Source organism: Stegodyphus dumicola, chromosome 2 (genome assembly GCF_044657685.1).
Source record: "Stegodyphus dumicola isolate Sdum_Otavi_A_Nest chromosome 2, ASM4465768v1".
Lineage (NCBI taxonomy): Eukaryota > Metazoa > Arthropoda > Arachnida > Araneae > Eresidae > Stegodyphus > Stegodyphus dumicola.
The window spans coordinates 213,402,905-213,421,557 of NC_140769.1; the positions used below are offsets into that span (position 1 = coordinate 213,402,905).

At 31.2% G+C, this 18,653-nt stretch overlaps 1 protein-coding gene across 1 annotated transcript; it reads left to right on the forward strand.

Moving 5' to 3' along the window:
* Positions 1-3,028: 3,028 nt before the first annotated feature.
* Positions 3,029-15,286, forward strand: LOC118199949 (10 kDa heat shock protein, mitochondrial-like). The gene is made up of 4 exons (XM_035371846.2): positions 3,029-3,186; positions 5,752-5,913; positions 10,493-10,582; positions 15,052-15,286. The coding sequence occupies exons 1-4, from the start codon at positions 3,184-3,186 to the stop codon at positions 15,100-15,102; spliced, it is 306 nt and encodes a 101-aa protein (XP_035227737.1). The 5' UTR covers positions 3,029-3,183; the 3' UTR covers positions 15,103-15,286.
* Positions 15,287-18,653: the final 3,367 nt, after the last annotated feature.

Below are 18,653 nucleotides of genomic sequence, written 5' to 3' on the forward strand. Positions count from 1 at the left end.
TTAGATTACGTTTCTTAAGACGTTAGCGTACGTTTCTTGGGACCAAAGTTCCGCTAGTGTAAACGGGCCTTAATGCCTGTGTCTGACACAGAAACCGCGTCTCTCCAGAAATTACAAAATGAAATTTGACAAGCCTACGCAAGGCATTTTAGAAGTGCATATGTGTGTCTAGACATACTGCCAGATTCTCCAAACTGTATTGAAAGATTTTTAGAAGTCGAAAGCAATGAGGGTGTAAATTGACTATCTAAATCTTTTAATTGAAATCTACAGAGAATATCATAGGGTTTTTAATACAAAACTTCTAAGGAAACAGAAGAATCTTTTGCATACATGTATCACTTAAGGGTGGTTTTGCAGAACCCAGTACCTTTGTAACTGTATTGGCAGAGCACAGAAGCTTATTCCCCAACTCCGTATAACTAACTATTCTTATGAAAGCTAGCTAAGGTAGATCACATTCTGTTATATTAATGTTAAAAGACAAAAATCTCATTTTGTGCTATAATTCGTCATGTGTTTTCTAACATTTTCTCCCTTTTCCCTAAAATCTCTCACTTTTTCTAAAATTTTGTTTTCATGTATAATTTTAATTTTATTTGTTTTCATGATACTTTTTTCTGTCATGTGCATTCATATTCATTTTTTCCGTTTGCATTTAAGCATTAGGACACTCTGTATTATCCCGTATGAATTCATTCAATTTCTTCAAGCAGTTTTCGAGAAATCTCTGTTCTAGTGCATGTAAAAATTCTAGACATCACTGAATTTCATTTATGATGAGTTACATTTGTTATATATATCAGATATTATGACATTCTCATATGCTTGCTCTTATGCTGTTATTATACCAAGCTAAGAACCGTGGTTGGAATCACGGCGAAGGCATATTATATTTTTCGGACATTGCGTTGATACCAAACGAAGGAGAAACAACTTATTATGGTAACTCGGAGTATGGTTGTCAGCCGATAACTTGCTTCTTCTAGGGAGATAGTCGTGATATTTTTTCCTCTGCTCCTCTGCTGCTTTCTCTGCAGTAACACGCTGGTATCACGCATTTTGGTAACACGCTGTATGTATACAGCGTGTTACCAAAATATCATCCTTTTGTTGTTTTTTTATTAACGTGATATAACAAAGAGTATTAATATAAAAACAACATATAACTGAATAAAATGTAAGTTCAGTACGTGAAAAAATAGATATCTGAAGAACAGGGCCATTCCTAGGACATTTGCTCCCAGCTTACTTTCCTAAAATTGCCGCCCCTAAATTAAAAAAAAATGCTCAATGATAGTTAAAATTTTTATTTCATAAGTACTTACACATGACAAATTGTATAAAAAGTACTTACATATGACAAGTACTTACAATGAATTTAATGAATATAAAATATTTAGCTCTGTTATCGCGAGAGTACGACCGTCCCTGATTTTAGCCGCCCGCATACTTTTACACGCTGTACCCCTGCTAGGTACGGCTCTGCCGGCGCCTGCAAATATTCATTTAACGCTTTTCTCTCCATTTTCATTTATTTTGTTATACTACCCTATTCCCGTTCATATTCAAAAAAGTTTAATTCTTTACTGGCTTAGTATATTGAACTCTGGCATTCTCGACTCTGGAAGCATGAAATATATCAACCCTGATCTTAATATCCGAAAAAGCAGCCTCTACTGTAGCGAAAAGTAATGGCACATGCCATGCGAGTGTGCAGCTCTATGGCCAGTTTAATGGTTTGAATATGCACCCACACCATTCGTGGAAAGCCGGTTCAGGGAAGTGTTATTTTAGAGAAAATTCAATTTTAAAAATCCTGCGCTTGGAGATTGGGACCCCACGAGAGCTGCGGCAAGTGAATATGGTTTTAGATTCCTCTCTAGAGAGCTTTTGACGCAATGGCCCCCTCCCGTCTAATACGAAGGTAAAAGGTGTCAGTCTGTTGGAGGAGTTTTCAACCTTTTTGCCTTGTGTACCCCTTTCACCATTTTTAGAAGATCATTACCCCCTTCCCTTCCAAAGCTCGAAGAATAAATATAAGCATTTATCTATATTTAAATGATTTTTAACGTTTTCATAAAGTAAAGAACAAAAATTTTTAAATGATGATAAATACTAAAATTTGAATGGTAAGTTTTTATATTCAGAAAATACTTAACAGCTAAATAAAAGGCTGATCGCGTTTCCTGCTGCAAGTGTGAAACCCCTCATTCAAGTGTTGCGCTTTTAACAGTGAGAAAACTGAAGCCTTCGCTAGCCTGTAAGCTTAAAATACCGAAACGCCCGTCCCTATGCATTACCCGCCACTTCCGTTTCCTCCCCTTCTCAACACACAAACGCACAAACAGGTGTGAAAATTTCAAATGACATTCTTTCTTTTTCCTAACAAAAAAAGCTTCCATTATAGCCTTTTAGGAAAAGCTGTCTGCAATAAACTGATACAATGCATTTAGGGAAACTGCATCTGCTACTGCATATCTTAGGATCAAGGACAAGGGCGTTATGTTACGCAGTACCTTTGCAACTTAATGCAGACCTTCAAGTCAGCGTTGAGAAAATTTTAAATGTTTCAGAATACGCATACCGTAAAGACTAGAAGCAAAATGGCCAATGGGCGAAGAAAGAGATCAATAAGTCCTCCATTAAAGAAGCAAAATTAGGATGATGGAAGAAAACAACATCACAATCGGTTGTTTCGAACAGTTATAGTCCTTTGAATGAAAGGTTGTCTCAGGCGTTTTGGCCCTCTGACAGCCTCTTTTGCGGATTTGACTTTACATTATTTTTTTCTCTGGATGCTCCATTATAAGAAACCCAAACAATGCTATGGTGCTATGATGTGATAAAACTGATAATTCAGATCTTGTTGGAAGCCAAGTCAACTTCTAATTTATAAATCTGGTTGCCAAGCCATTCACAACTGTGAAGCGGGCAGATCTAGAACCTTCTGGATGATGATGAAATTTGTTTGATAATTTAAGTTAATCTCCTTTTATTGAAAAAAATATATATATTCCTTTCTTATTTTCTCAGAAACTTTTGTCACACATTGAATCAAAATAGATTACATATTATTGTTCTTAAAAACCACGTGCTTAAGGTGCAGACCTCGTATGATCGCCGTGAGAAAAATCTTGCTTACCGGTTTACTGTGAAGAAATCAGGAGCGGGTGTTATAAAATGGTAAGCTGTTTTCACATTTTATGAAAATGTGCTATAATAATCTACTTTACCATAAATGTAGGACCAACTAATGTATGTTTGTTTTGTTGCTAATGGATTCGTCCACAAATTCTTTACATACGTTTTACTTCAAAGTAGTAAGGTCGTATGTTTCTGAAGGGCAGTATTATTTCTGAGATATTAATGATTTATTATAGAAATCATTAAAATATGGATTATTAGGTGAATTAACATGTTATAAGGTCTTTGTTAACCACGAATCTGAAGATTCAAAATTTTCAAGAGTGCAGATCCTTGGCGCATTGCTCATACGCTATGACACCACTGTAGATGATCATTTTCAATAATTCGCAAGAAAAGGTTGTTTCTTTTTACTGGAAATTCATAGTACTGATGAACGCTGGTTACTTCATGCATTATTTTATAATTGTTTTTATGAGTCTAACTTCGAATAATCGCATCAGAGGTCCAGGTTTTAAATACTTGCATGTACTGTAGAAAGATGTAGCATTAACATAGGAATTGTTAATTGATTGACATTTTTATTACAGGCAATGATGTAATGGATTAACAAAAGTAATTGGAACTAATAAATAATTGGTATTCATTGTACTCATCAGTGGGTGCGGAGAATGCATTTAATGGACAAGATATTAAATCATTTCCTATCTGTAAAATTTGGTAATGTAACTTGCTGTGAGAAAATTGAGCAATGTAACTTGGAGGAAAAGAATACAATGTTGGCAGAATTATCAAAGGTGTAAACAGGGTGGGATTAAGTCGTAGAGGCTCTAAAGCAATTAAAGCTAATGGTGTCCCCACATACATTTTTTTTTGGGGGGGGCATGTATTCTTAGGCTGTTGGTCTTTGTTTAGCTTCATTGTACATCTCATGGTAAAACTAGCAATGGGAAAATTTTGCAATGCTTCCTTTCTTGGATATCCTAACCATGTGTTTATTTTACTTGATGGTGAGTCAATTTTGGACATAAATTGGATGTTTTAATAATATACTACAGACTTACTGCTTAATATACAACAAGACCTGCCCACAAAAAGCAGATCAGTAGAATCACAGAATAGCAAGTGATATGGATATCATGTAAACAAGATCATTAATTGTTCTGCAGGTTTTTTTGAATCCTCCAACTGGTTGTTCATTATTCACTCAGACTAGTATCTTCAGAAAGTTATTGAAAAGTGATGCAAGTAGGGAAAAATTAGCCGATTTCTTTCTTGCATATATTTTTCGGTAAAAGATAAAACTTAATGGCAGAATGTATCCCTTGAAATTGTAAATACCAGCAAAGATCGTTTCCTTATGTATAATTATTTTTAGTTATTATGTTGCTTTTAAGAAAGGTTCTTTTCAGGGACATGCAAGTGGGAGGAAGGAAAATAACTGTTTTCTTTTTTGAGCACATTTTTTTTTTTTTTTTTTTTTTTTTTTTTTTTTTCAAAAGAAGCAGTTTTCAGCAACCTACAAATGAAAATAAAGTAGTTATCAAATTTATAAATAGAATTATTGAATTTTGAGTTTTTCAGTTTTTTAACTAACAATGTATCACTACGGTGATGGGACACTAAATTAATTTGTGGCAAGCAAAAAGTAAATTACCAATAGGTCTTCTGCAGGAATAAATTCTAACCTTTGATTGAACTACAAATTTTAATAATTGAAGAAAAAATAATTCAAGTTCTAAATTAGCAAGCAGTAGAGAAGTCTGAACTCGCTGGCTGTCGTCGCTGCCTCATTGCTACATTATGAACAATCTATAGGTCCCTTTTGGTTATGAAATTTATTCTTCTAGTTTATGGTGAATATTGCATTCAAAATTACATCTCACAACTTGTTATTTTATGCAACTTGTCTGCATCTCTACGAGTGCTGGTAAATGGTGAATATTGCATTCAAAATTACATCTCCTTACTTGTTATTCTGTGCAGTTTGCCTGCACCTCTATATGAGTGCTGATGATGCCATGTTGCTGTTAATATATACATTTTGCTATTCTCCATAATATTTTATTTGCGTATGGATGCCACTTCGACATAAAATTTGCATCGAAAAACAAATTCATCCTCATCTTTCCTTAGGTCTGCACTTTTCGGAATTCAGTTATGTTTTACTTTCATCTCGACAAAATCCTAAATTATTTCATACATTAATATAAAAATTAATGTCTTTGTTAGAGTATAATGCAAAGTGTATGTTTTTCTTGGAATAAATAAACAAGAAATGAAATAAGGGAGCTTACAAAATTAAAGACAAATTCAATCAAAGGCTTGTGCGAGTCTTCGATTTCTCATTACTTTTAGTGATTGACTGTCTCATCAATGGGTTCAAATTTAAATCTTGGATGAAATGTTGCTAGAATGGAGGCTCTTAAATTCTGTCATTGTGGAAGTTGAGATTAGGAAGAGGAATGCTTGCATTCCATTCCTGTATATGTTGGTGAAAATTTGGATTACATTCTACTTGTGCAATTAATTAAATTTTTTATGAATTCTAGTTCCTTTTTTGATTAAAAATTCCTTAACATAATGATTACTTTCTTGCCTTAGGCTGGTATTGGAAAACGATTGATACCTCTGTTAGATCGAATCTTAGTTGAGAGATTCATTCCTGAAACTAGAACTAAAGGTGGTATCATGATACCAGAGAAAGCACAAGCAAAAGTTCAAAGTGCAACAGTTATTGCTGTAGGTCCTGGTGCAAGAAATGAGGTATAAAAGTTTTGTTTGTGTGTTACTGAATTTTGTTGCTACTTTATCCCAAAATGTGATGCATAAGAAGTAATGTAAATATTTATTCCAAAAGTTAACCTTTTATAGGCTCTTACTACATACAAAGATTACACAGCCATTTTACATAGGATAGATACTTCGTACTTGAAAGGTAACATATTCAGTCTTAATTATCTGAATGGTGTGATTAATATTATCTAGTTATAAAATTTTTGTCACTTGGTATACATTAATGTTATTTTAAATTCTTACGTTCTTTATCTATCTAAACATTATCGCAAGAAACAGTGTTATGAAAATAAACAGCAAAGTGAGTAAATATATAAATCTGCCTGATAAATGTTTAAAGATTTTTAAAAAAAAATCTTTTTATTGCAAAGTCCAAAATGCTGCACTGTAATTCCTGAAATCTGCACCAATCATTCCAGCAGAAGTCTGAAGGTTTTGACTGCTCTCTATTTTGTTAAGTAATCAACAGGTACAAGTAATGGCTATACCATTTATTAAAAATAAATATATGAGCTCATACTTGTACCAGTCATTTTGAAGGAAGGCTAGAACAGATAGCTGCTCATAAAATATATATAAATTGGAATATATCGTTAAAAACTAGCCAGGATTATATAAAAACTAAGGCAGATCTTATATACACTAATCCATTACTAGAAACACACTTTGGTGACAGTGTTTGTCATAAATGGTCGATGGCAAACTTTGTAAACATTATAATTCTTTTCACATTTAGGAACAGGTACAAGACTAGAACTCTTAATTTATCAGCTGTAAGAAATTGATTATTAGCTTTGTTTGCTGCCTATGCATTGTCTATGTAATGAAAAATTAATTATAAATTGTTAATTATCGTCTAATTGTATTATGTAGAATTCCAAGTAATAACTGACAATTATATTCATATACATCTTGTAAATTACATATTGTAGTGATCCTTTCAGTTTTTTTTTTTATGATCAATTCTGATGGCTTCTGCTTGAGTAATTTTTTTACATTCTCAATTAAATTCCTGTAGCAGTTAATTGGTTGCATCAGAGATAAGGAAAGGGTAAAATATAGAACATTTGATTCAGTTTATGTAATATCTTATTTCAGTGTTTCTCAGATGTTTTAACATTGTGGCTGTGTAATATTTTAGGATGAAGGGAGAAAATTAGATTTATAGAAAAAAGCATGAACTCGCTGGAATAAAGTGAAAAGTGTTTTTGCATTGATGCATGTAAAGCAGGGCTGTGGAGTCGGTAGGGAAAATGACGGACTCCTGGAATTTTAACGACTCTGACTCCTTCATATATATGTAAACATATAAACATGGGTACAGCTTATTTTTTTAATATACAAGAAGTAGTAAATGCTACATATAAAAATTGTTGTAAGTTTTAAATGGGGTGTCTTGCATATTTATCTGTTCAAAGGCAGTGTATACATCTTGTTTGTATTTTTTTATTTTTATATCTAAAGGCTCTTGGTTCTTTGTTTTCATTCGCTTTGCCTTAGCCTTTTCAATATTATCCAAATATTTCTCAAAATCTAATTCATCAGTGGAAGAACATTATAGAGACTCGGTTGCATTATCTGGAGTTTGACTGTCCTAATTTGAATACTCCAGTTGTTCTGAGAATAATTTCATTCTTAATGAAAGTTCATAGATGGCTTTTTTTTTTCCTTTTTAATTTGTTATCCAACAAAATTCGGTGTTTTGGATCTACATATATTGAACCCAGCGCGATCTTATTGTCTAGCAAATTGGTTTCTCTTTTCTTCATTGAAGAAATGATTCCGTCTGCAATAAACCCTCCATTTCAGAAAGAACAAACATCACATTCTTCCAGTCTTGCCTCTTGTTAATTCTTCAGATTGTAGCTTTTTGGTGGCTATATACGGTATAGAAATAAGTTTCCAATTCTGCAAGATCATTCCACAGTCTTTCTGTTAATGAAACATTAAGGTTATCTACATCTAATATTCTCGTTTCCTGTTAATTCTTCAGATTGTAGCTTTTTTGTGGCTATATACAGTGAAAGGATTTCCAGTTCTTCAAGATCATTCCACAGTCTTTCTGTTAGTGAAATATTTGGGTTATTTACATCTTCTGAAAAAGTTCTTAATTCTAACAACCACTATATCATCAAATATGTACTTTGCCATTGCGTTGCTCCTTTTCCTGCTCGCTTCCTAAGAATGGCATCAATTTTGGGAGTTCTTGCTGCTTACCTCAATTCACCAATGAGATTAGAAACTAAATGAATCAGTTTAATCAATAATGGGAAATATCACATCCATCCTGCTCCCTTATATTTATATACTAATATGTCACTAAAATAGAAAATACAGTCTAAAGTCGTTAATTCGGACAACCATAATCTGGATTATAGGCGTTTACGCAAACGCGTAAGGCCTTTACGGCTGCGCGTATGCGTGTGCGTATGCACATAATACGTTTACGCATGCGCATTTAATGTACAACGGACGGTATAAGGTAAAATTGTCCAAATATCTATTTCAGTTAATATTGCAGATTGTGTTCCTTAATCTTCGAATTGGATCCGGCTTATTATTTTTTGCAGACTGTTAGAGCAATTTTATAAAAGTAAGCTTGAACTTGCGATTATGTCAAATAAAATTTCCGATATATATTTATTAATATGTAATGGATCTACAAAGTGAAAGTATGTTTCAAAGTCCATTAAACAAAAAGTGGAATTGCTGCAAAAAATGGATAAAGGCATGAAGAAAGTGACAGAGAGGTTAGTGAAAATGAAAAAATTTCAATTGACAAGTTAGTCGATATTCTCGGCACAGCAATTACAGGACTTGAACAGCGGAACTTTGTAACTGAACAAGAAATTATGTTTGTTTATAGAATTAAAGAGCACATAAAACAAAGCAACTTACATTGAAAGAAATGTTTAATAAAGTAAACAAATAAATATTAAGCTTTGTTTTTGTAAATTTTGATACCCTTTAGATCATAATTGTTCTTCATTTCATAAATTATGGTTTCATATTTTTAATTTTATAATTTCTGCATGCTATCTTACCAGATTTAAACTGATGATCTATAATCCGGAATCGACGAAGTCATGACGAGTCCGGATTAATGACTTTTGACTGTATTTATTAATGTATATAGTCCATAAATAAAAATATTAACTCATTTCGAATACTCCAGTTTGTCATTTTTTTCAATTTAATTAAATTTCATTTCAAATTCAAACTGTCCAACAAAAACTAGAGTTGGTGTCAACATGTTTTTTAGCGACTCCAACTTCTTAAAAAAAAGTGACAAAAAATATCTTCATGGCATGAATGCGTAATGAGTGGATTTAAATGGGGAATTTGTAATAAATTCCTTATTTTGTAGAGAATTCTTGTGAGAACAAAAATAAGAAAATTATTTAAAGTTTTTACTTTTGGTTCTAAAAAGTCTGTCTTAACATTTTTTATCTTCACTTTATTTTCTCATCATTTCACTAAACCACAAAATGGAAAATTGCAGAAGTGGTTCTGATCTTGTCACTTGTCTGTTCTAAAAATTTTGCTAAAATCTTTAATCCCCAAAATTTTAATAATCCCATCTTTAAATTTTGCTGCTCTGTGCTTCACTAACTTCTAAAATTCTGCCACAGTGGCTATGGCATCAGCCCTCACCTTATGCCATTTTACATTCATTCTCAGTACTCGTGTTATTAAAGAAATAAAATTAGCATTTTCTTCTATATATTATAAATTCTTTAGAATAACATAAAGTCCTGAATTAAATCTGAAATCCTAAAATGAAGAAATTTATAGAAAACAAATTTTATATAAAGAAAATTCTTCAAAGGTGTATTGTTAAAGCATTAACAAATTAGGGGATGAAGCAAAGACTAGTTGGGACATTGATTTGTTTATTGATTCAAATAAACTTTAATGCTAAAGAGAAGAATAAACTAAATTAGCTAAAACATATGGAAAATTTTCAACTTAAAATGACTCATAAATATTTTGTTGCTAGGAAACATATGTATTGTAGCTTTTTTCTGTGCAGTATCCTAATATAATTTAGAATTAATATCATAAATTACATGTGTAATTAGATTAAATATTAGATTATGTTCAATAATAATGTATCCTACTTATATTTATTTTATTTTTAGAATGATTACAAAAGGGAAGTTCAGATATCAATAATTGCTTTTGTTTATTAAATTTCCTCTCTTGATAGGTCCTGAATTTTTTCTTTAATGGTCCTTAAAAGTCCCTAATTTCCATGGCCAAAAATTTGTGTGAACCCTGTTTGTGCAATTTTTCTTTCTTGCTTCTTCTGTTGAAAATTTTATTGATTGACTGTTTTCATGTAGAATTCTTAGTACACTGCTATTTTGAAAATGGCTGTTGACTTTCGAGCATTAATGTTGTGAAAAATTAGTCAGTTTAAGTTCACAAATACTCTTCAAAGTTGATCATGAGTTTGTAATTTTTCAGTGAAGGTGTGGATAATCAAAAAGTATCAGATATATTGTATGGCTGTAATGTAATGCATATAATGTTTTTATCTTTTCAGAAAGGTGAACATATACCTCCTAGTGTAAAAGAGGGTGATAAAGTTCTTTTACCTGAGTATGGTGGTACTAAAGTTGAAATAGATAATAAGGTTTGTGCCTATTCAGCTTGTTTTTTGGTTACACAGAATCATAGTGTTTAATGTACATTTAAAATTTTTTACATTAAAATATTTGATTAACATTTGTTTCTGAAGAAAATTATATGGCACATATTCTATAATGAAAAAGATTCAAAACATTTTATGAAGTTTAAAGTTCTTTTGTCTTAGCAGATTAAAATGCTAATCCAGAGGGAAAAAAAAAAAAAACTTTGATTTTTCTCAGGGAAATTCATATCCTTTATTCAATTAGTAAAGTAAATGTTTTTGCTATGGGACCACTTGTGACAAGTTTCCTGTAGAATGATATAATATGCCAACTTAATATTCCCAGGGGAGGAAAATGCTTTTGTCTTCAGCTGATTTAAGATTTGGGTAAAATTTTTCTGAACATAAGAAATATATCTTAAGGTTACTAAGTGGAAAGAAAACAATGGAGAATTTTAAAACGATTTAACTGACAAAGCAGTTAAGTTTAATATACAGCGATTAGTACTTTACAAACTGATGTCAGCTCTACACTTTTCTGAAAATTATGAATAAATAATTCCATAATTAACTAAAAAATTGAACTATTCATATATAAATTTCTCTGAAGGTTCTACATAAAAGCCTTATTTTTAAAATATAGTTTTAACTGGTTTTAAGAGATCACACCCCTCCTGCATTGACTATGATATGCTTTGCCTGTAGATAAATTGCCTGGATAAATTTACTTGCTTATTTCCTTTAAAGTATGCGCTTTCACAAAATTCATTTCTGTTCATCATTTACTGAACATCTTTCTGTAATGACATTTAAAAGCATTTATAATACTTTGAAATTAAAACTGAATGCTAGAAATTGTATTTGCAGGAAGAGATAGGTATCTTTTTCAGAAAGAGATCAGAAGTATGTGCTGCAGCTGTCTAATTAGTAAAAGCTGTCTTTTCATATTTCAGTTTGCTGTGTCATTTAAAAAGAAAATCTTTAAAAAATACTGTTTGTTCATACATGAGGTTAAACATAAGGTTTCAGACGTTGAGGTTTTCTGCTTTTGTTTGTAACAAGTGCTGCCTGTGTAATTTTTGTTTCTTATTGCCCATAAATAATACATTAACTGATTCCTTCAGTTAATGTATTATTTATGGGCAATGCAGTTTCACTTTTAAATATTAATGTGTGTTCTGGTAATGTTCAGTTTTATTCAAGTTTATGCAGTCTGTTTTATAAATTTCGTGCAGCTTAAGTAAAACATTTTGTGAAATGTAGACAAACTAACTAGGAGCTAAATTTAAGTAAAAACTCAGTACCTGAAAAGCTGTGAATAAATAAATTCTTTACACAGTAGCTTCATAAATTCATGATTATTTTGAGAATGGAATGGAGTATAAAGTATATCCACAAGTCTTTATGGAGGCATTAAAAATAATGGCTACCACTACACATATACTTAATGTATGCATTTTAAATGGCATAGTCATATTTTGGCATTTTTAAGTTTAGAAAAATGAATTTTGTAAAAATTATGAAATTTAATATTTTGTATGGTGGTCCTGGTTCGTATAGTGTTTAGGAAAGATACATTGTAAAAAGTAATTAATAAAAATATAAAAAGTTCGATTTATGTTCCATAGTAGTTGGCCAAGATGTTTCAAATTTTGGTGACATATTCTGGAATTGTACACAAATTGAAGATCTGTGTTTGTACACTGCACACACACACACACAAAAAGACAGTTTTATAGCTCCTGTTCTACTGGGCTGATTAACGAAATTCAACTTGCATGTTTCGAACATGCGACTTAGTATGATATGTATTAGATTTATATATAGTATTGTTCTAATATAGACACAAAATCAAACTTTTTCTGAAATGACATGCCAATTTTTTTTCCATATTTTGTTCTACAACTCAAATTATGCCAAACTGCCAAGTTTTGTAAAAATTGCACAAAACCCTTTGACGCGCACGATATTTTTATAATTTTTTTTAACTAAAAACTCTAGAAATTGAATATTATGATCCTAGAGTCAAATAATATATGAATTTAAAAACTATTCTTGCCTATTGTTCTGTGGGTGGTCGTACTGTGAAACCATCGTGCGCATTTCCAATAAATGCTGAAATTTATGAATTTAAAAAAATGTATGTAGGAATTGCATAATATATAATTTTTCTATAGCAGTGAAAATATAAGTACCTACATAATAAGGGCGTTTGGCTAAATGGATTAAAAAACTCAGTAAAATAAGGATAAAAAGACTTTTTTTTTTTTTTATATTTATTTATTTATTTATTTATTTAAAGAAGAAATATTTTTTGTAACACTGTTCAAAGCAAGTTTCGTCATTTTGGTACATGCATATAGACCAACATTGTATGTTTCTCACATGTATCTTCTTCTATGAGGTTTCTTCCTTGTGCTACAAAATGTACACTGCCTGTATCTAAATTTCACTGGTATATGTCCAGCATTATTTAGTTTCTTTTCATCTAGCACATGAAATTTGTGGTTTTTTATGTTAATGGGCAGGGGAGGCTTGGTCTTTTTGACTTTGGTACAGATCATTCGTTTCCCATTCATACTTCTTTTATTCGTATTTTGTCCCAGAATATTTAGAAAATATTTTAAATTTAAATAAGCGATTTCTATTTTTTATTATAGCAAAGTATATTTACATTAAATTTAAACCACAGGAAATAATTTATAAAATCAATACTAGCTTGGGAAGCAAGTGTGTTGAGGTCAGAGAAAGGTCTCTGGAAAAAGACTTTTTTTACTGGGCAGGTGCATGTACTGTTTAGTAATAAAATAACTCTGTGGTTTCAAAACCCCTTATCTATATCCGGGTAAAAATAAACATTCCTATTTGAGAAGCAAGCAAACTCCATTGTGAAGAGCAGTGGTTTCAAGGCGCGACCACCAAGCCTCTAAAGCATTTTAAAACAATGCTGTAGTGGTCGCGCCTTGAAACCACAAAGCAAAGAGGTTTTTTTTCCAGGTAATACATGCAGTTTAATTATTGCTATTTTTTATTTTTTATTATTTATGATAGCGATGATGTGCGATGAATAACTTTTGAAATTTAAAGTTGTTTATATTAATAAAAGGAAGTTATTTTGTCTCATTGAAAATGAGTTTTAAAAGACATCTGATTTGAAGTACTAAGACGTAAAACATGTAGGATTCTGCAGTCATTTTGTGTTATTTAGAGATAAAAGATTGGTAATCAATTGATTTTCACTCAAAAATTTCGAAGGAAGAGGAGGAAAAATTTCGAAAATTGGTGGTTTCAGAGTGCTACCACCGCACATCAAAGGGTTAAAGTATTAGCTATCAAAATTTTAGCTCCTCAATGATAATTGAATTTTATAAATATTTATTAATGTATATCTGTTTTTATTAAACAAAATTGATTCCTTTCAGAATTTGAAATGTAGGCTTAATCCAAATATCATTCACACATTTTTATGATTTATTTAAAAAATTTGTATTTTTAAATATTTTTGTAACTTTCAAAAAAACTTTTGTATTATAACCTATGAAATTTTTAACACTCTCTTAAATCTTGTAATTTACATTTAAGGGGAGAAAAATCAACCTCGAATTACAATTAATTTTTTAACCAATATCTCAAGGTAAATTGTAAACAAGGTCAAATATTTGTATTAATCTCTGCAAAAGAGTTATTTTGTGTTTTATAATGAGTGCAGACATTTCCATAATATGACTGTTGGGAATAATTTACTGTATAATAATCAACCATTGTTGGGAATAAATGATTTTCATAATTTTTACAATTTTAAGAATGCTGAAACAGGTATTTGTTTCATTTAAAGTATTTTTTAAAACTAGAAGTACATATCTACAACCAACTTGCAAAAATAAAGACTCCATATGGACTTCACTTTTATATACCAAAATGTAATGATTTACCACAAATGAAAACTTGCATGTTTATGGTTTACTTTTGCTCCAAAAAATATTGATACATAAATAGGAAATGTTAAATAAAGCCATTGGTAAAATTGTTTCTTAGTCTGTGTAGTTTTATTAATAAGTGTATTTCCCTATTTATGAAACAAAAAAATTACCGTTACATTTATCGTGCTAGTTTTTTCAATTGAAATTTTGTTGTCATGTAAAATGAGCATGGCTTTAGTGGATTGTCAAAATTTTGTTGTAGGTGAGAATTTATAAAATGGGAAATTCTGACATGGAAATGTTTCACATTATAAAAATGATATACATTTTTAAATAAAAGCTTTACATTGTATTGAATTGTGTTTGTTGAATATTTTCAAATTATTTGAGAAATAAAATTCTTGAAAACTAAAATTAAATGCTTTTATTTTGAAGGTGTGAAATTAAGGTACTATTGGAATAAAAAAAAATTTTCACTTTCAAATATATATTTAAAATGTGTAATCTGCAATTTTCTGTGATGTAAATACTAAAATATTTTTGTATTTCTAGGAATTATTCATTTTTAGAGATAGCGACATCCTGGGTAAATGGAGTAGTTAAGACTAATTCTGATATGTCACTGGAAACTTGAACAATGTCATCCAAGTTAATGAATCAGCTTCATTATTTAGATTTCTTGTGTATAATAACATATGAAGATTGTGTAATGCATTTAAAAATGTAGTTAAATACAGTTCCAATTCCATTGAATATTTCGTTTTTGAAATAAAATATTCTTTTGAAATTTGTAGTAACTTTTATTTTTACCATAAAATTATAAAGAAACTTTCATTTCTAGTTTCTTCATTCGTAACCACTTCATTGTCCTATAAAACTGACCTTTTTTCCTCAAGTGATAAACTTTCTGCCTCTGAAACTAGCCTTAAGTTTAGAGAAATGTTTCTTTCTCTGCTTCACCAGCAGTAAAGACTTTTGAGAAGTTTTGGCATCCAGGAAAAAATTCTTTGTGTTGTTATCATTGCAGTGCAAACGGAAAGGGAGATAGAAGTGCATTCCTTATCCCCATCTTTTTTAGTGAACTTGGCTTTGTATGATCCTGATAACTCTGGAGGCAGTGTGACAAATTAAGCTGCAAATCTTCAAATAAATTTTTCATTCTTGCTTCCTTCTAGGGCTTTGAAAACACAAAGAGATGAGTCTACATTAGAGGTGATAATCCAAGCCGCATTTAACCTGTACAAGTATGTCTCATTCCTGATGCCTGATATTTTTCAAATCTATGAATCTGTTTTGGGGGAAAATGTAAAGTGATTAAAATTATAATATGTCTTGATATGATGAAAACCGAATCTAACCTTTAGTATACTTACAATCCAGTTTTATTCATTTTCACGGTTATCAGCAACCATATTGGAGGGTTATAGTTAATGTATAGATTGTTAAAATTAAAATTCAAGCTATTGAATTTTCTTAGTTTCAGCTTGTGATGAAAAATTAAGCATTCTCTATCATTTCATCAATTTATTCAGCATTTATTAACAGTAATAACAGCAGACACATTACAATGAAATTTTAATGAACTAATTGAATGCATAATATTATATATTTGAGAATAAAACACGCTTTTTACATAAAATTTTATAATTAACTGGTCTAAAATAAGCCCTATCCAAGTTTGGGTTTTTTTATCAAGGGAGACAATATAGCATGTAAGAAATATTTTTAGCTTGGCTGCAAAAGGCTTTTTATGTTTTACTTGCAGAGCATTTTGACCGTGAAGACAGGATTTTTACTAGAAAAAACTATAATGCAGACAAGAATTTCATTTATGGAGTATGTAGATAAATGCAAAATTCATTACTAGTTATGATTTAAAAATTACCCAAGTATCTCAACTTTTTTTACTCCCATGATCTACTGAAGCTTATCTTTCTTGAACTTAAAGTAATGAGGAATCCAATAACTAATGCTACTAACTAAGTTTTTCACAAAGAAGGTATCTAAGAACTGGCAATTCAACATTTAGAGTTTCTTGAATTCTTATATCAGCTATATGATTTTACTTTTTTAACATGTTTCGTCCGTGCGAGTTCATAATGCAGTGGTCGCGCTTCTGAGCTACCAACCTAAAGAGCTTATAGATCATCAGTTTAAATCTTGTATGATGGCATACAGAAATTCTAAAATTAAAAATATGAAACCGTAATTTATGAAATAAAGAACAATTATGATCTAAAGGGTATCAAAATTTACAAAAAAAAGCTTAATATTTATTTGTTTACTTTATTAAACATTTCTTTCAATGTAAGTTGTTTAATTTGCTCATTTCATGTGATAATACTTTCTCTTTAATTCTATAAACACATAATTTCTTGTTCAGTTACGAAGTTCCGCTGTTCAAGTCACGTAATTGCTGTGCCGAGAATACCGACTAACATGTCAATCGAAATTTTGTAGTTTTCACTAACCTCTGTCACATTCTTCTTGTCTTTATCCATTTTTTGCAGCAATTCCACTTTTTGTTTGATGGACATCGAAACATACTTTCGTTTTGTACGATCCTTTGGGAGCTCCAGAATCGGAAATTCTATTTCACATAATCGAAAGTTCAAATTTACTTTTATAAAATTGCTCTTACAGTCTGCAAAAAATAATAAGCCGGATCCAATTCGAAGATTAAGGAACAACGCAATCATCAACATTAACTGAAATAGATAATTTTAGCTTATACCGTCCGTTATACGTAAAACGCGCACGCGAAAACGTATTCTGCGCTTGCTCACACGCATATGCGCAGTCGTAAAAGGTCGCGCCTATGTGCATGTGTCAACGCGGCGCATGCGCAGAAAGTTTTTAGCTTTGAGGTCCGAATTAACGACTTTTGACTGTACTTATAAACTTCAATTTCTACTAAACATAAAATGATTTTGAAGAAACTGTATACAACAACAACAAAAAAGGGGGAGTTGAAGATTTTAGTGTTGGAAGAGTAGGTAGTGGCTGTCATTCGAATTCAGTTGTTTAAGTGTTCATCAGTTAGTATGTTTCTGAACTTATTTTTAATAATTTCATATTGGGAAAAGAAATCTCGCTCAGATATGTAGAGCTGAATATTGCCTTCACTTTGAGATGAACCTGGACCAAAATTCAGTATTTTTCTTCAGGAACAAGAGCCAAATATTTTCAGAGCTTGAAGAAAGCGATTTTACAGATGTATCATCTTAAAAATCAAAATGTTCTCTAACACAACGCTTCAGCATTAATCTCTATAAAAGGCGATTTGACAAACAATTGAATTCCTTTTAAAATCTTGGAAGTGTTTGTTGAATTTATTACTTTCGTACGAATTGATACATTTGCATAGCACAGTAGACACTCACATTTGTCCTTTACTAAGGTAAAGAAGTAATCGGTTTCCCATTTCCGAAGGAAATTGATAGTCTTTTTTCCTTGAAGACGCCATCGTTAGATTAGACATAGCTTGCTACCAATGCTTAAGTCAAACTATCCAAGTTAGCAAATGTCTTATACACACGGAAAACGTCAAGTTGCATTCAGACGGCGGCATAAAGAACATAGAGGCATTTTTTCCATTTTCCGCTGTTATACTGGAGCCTGCGTGGATTGCAGGCTTTTTGCCAATTATCGTTTAATATGGGTTCCTGGAAGTACAAAAACAGAACAAAGGTATCGCAGAGACAAGATGGGAAAATGTGGCACTTTGCCACTAAGTGTAACATCATGGGGTGGTGTAAAATACAAATCAGATACAAATACGCATAAAAGTTGAAATGATGAAAGTCGAAAATAAAATATAGTTATTCAGATAGAAGTTCCATAATTGAATCTTAGTTAAATATGAGTATTTACAAATATACAATATTAGTGTAAAAAGTCAAAAGTGGAGCCATGTCATGTGATGGCTAGGGGTTCACGCCATTGGCTGGTGCGGAAAACTTGTGAGAAAACTTGTTTTTTAAAAATATTTGTCATTCAAATAATGGAAACATATTTTTCTCTGAAGGGCAAGAGTTCCAGTCAATGGATTTCACAAGAATTTTTCACTAACAGTTCGTGAAATTGCTGCAAAGTCCAAAATTTACGAGCACTGGGTTTACTGGTTCAACAGAATGCTCTTTTATCTCCTTATA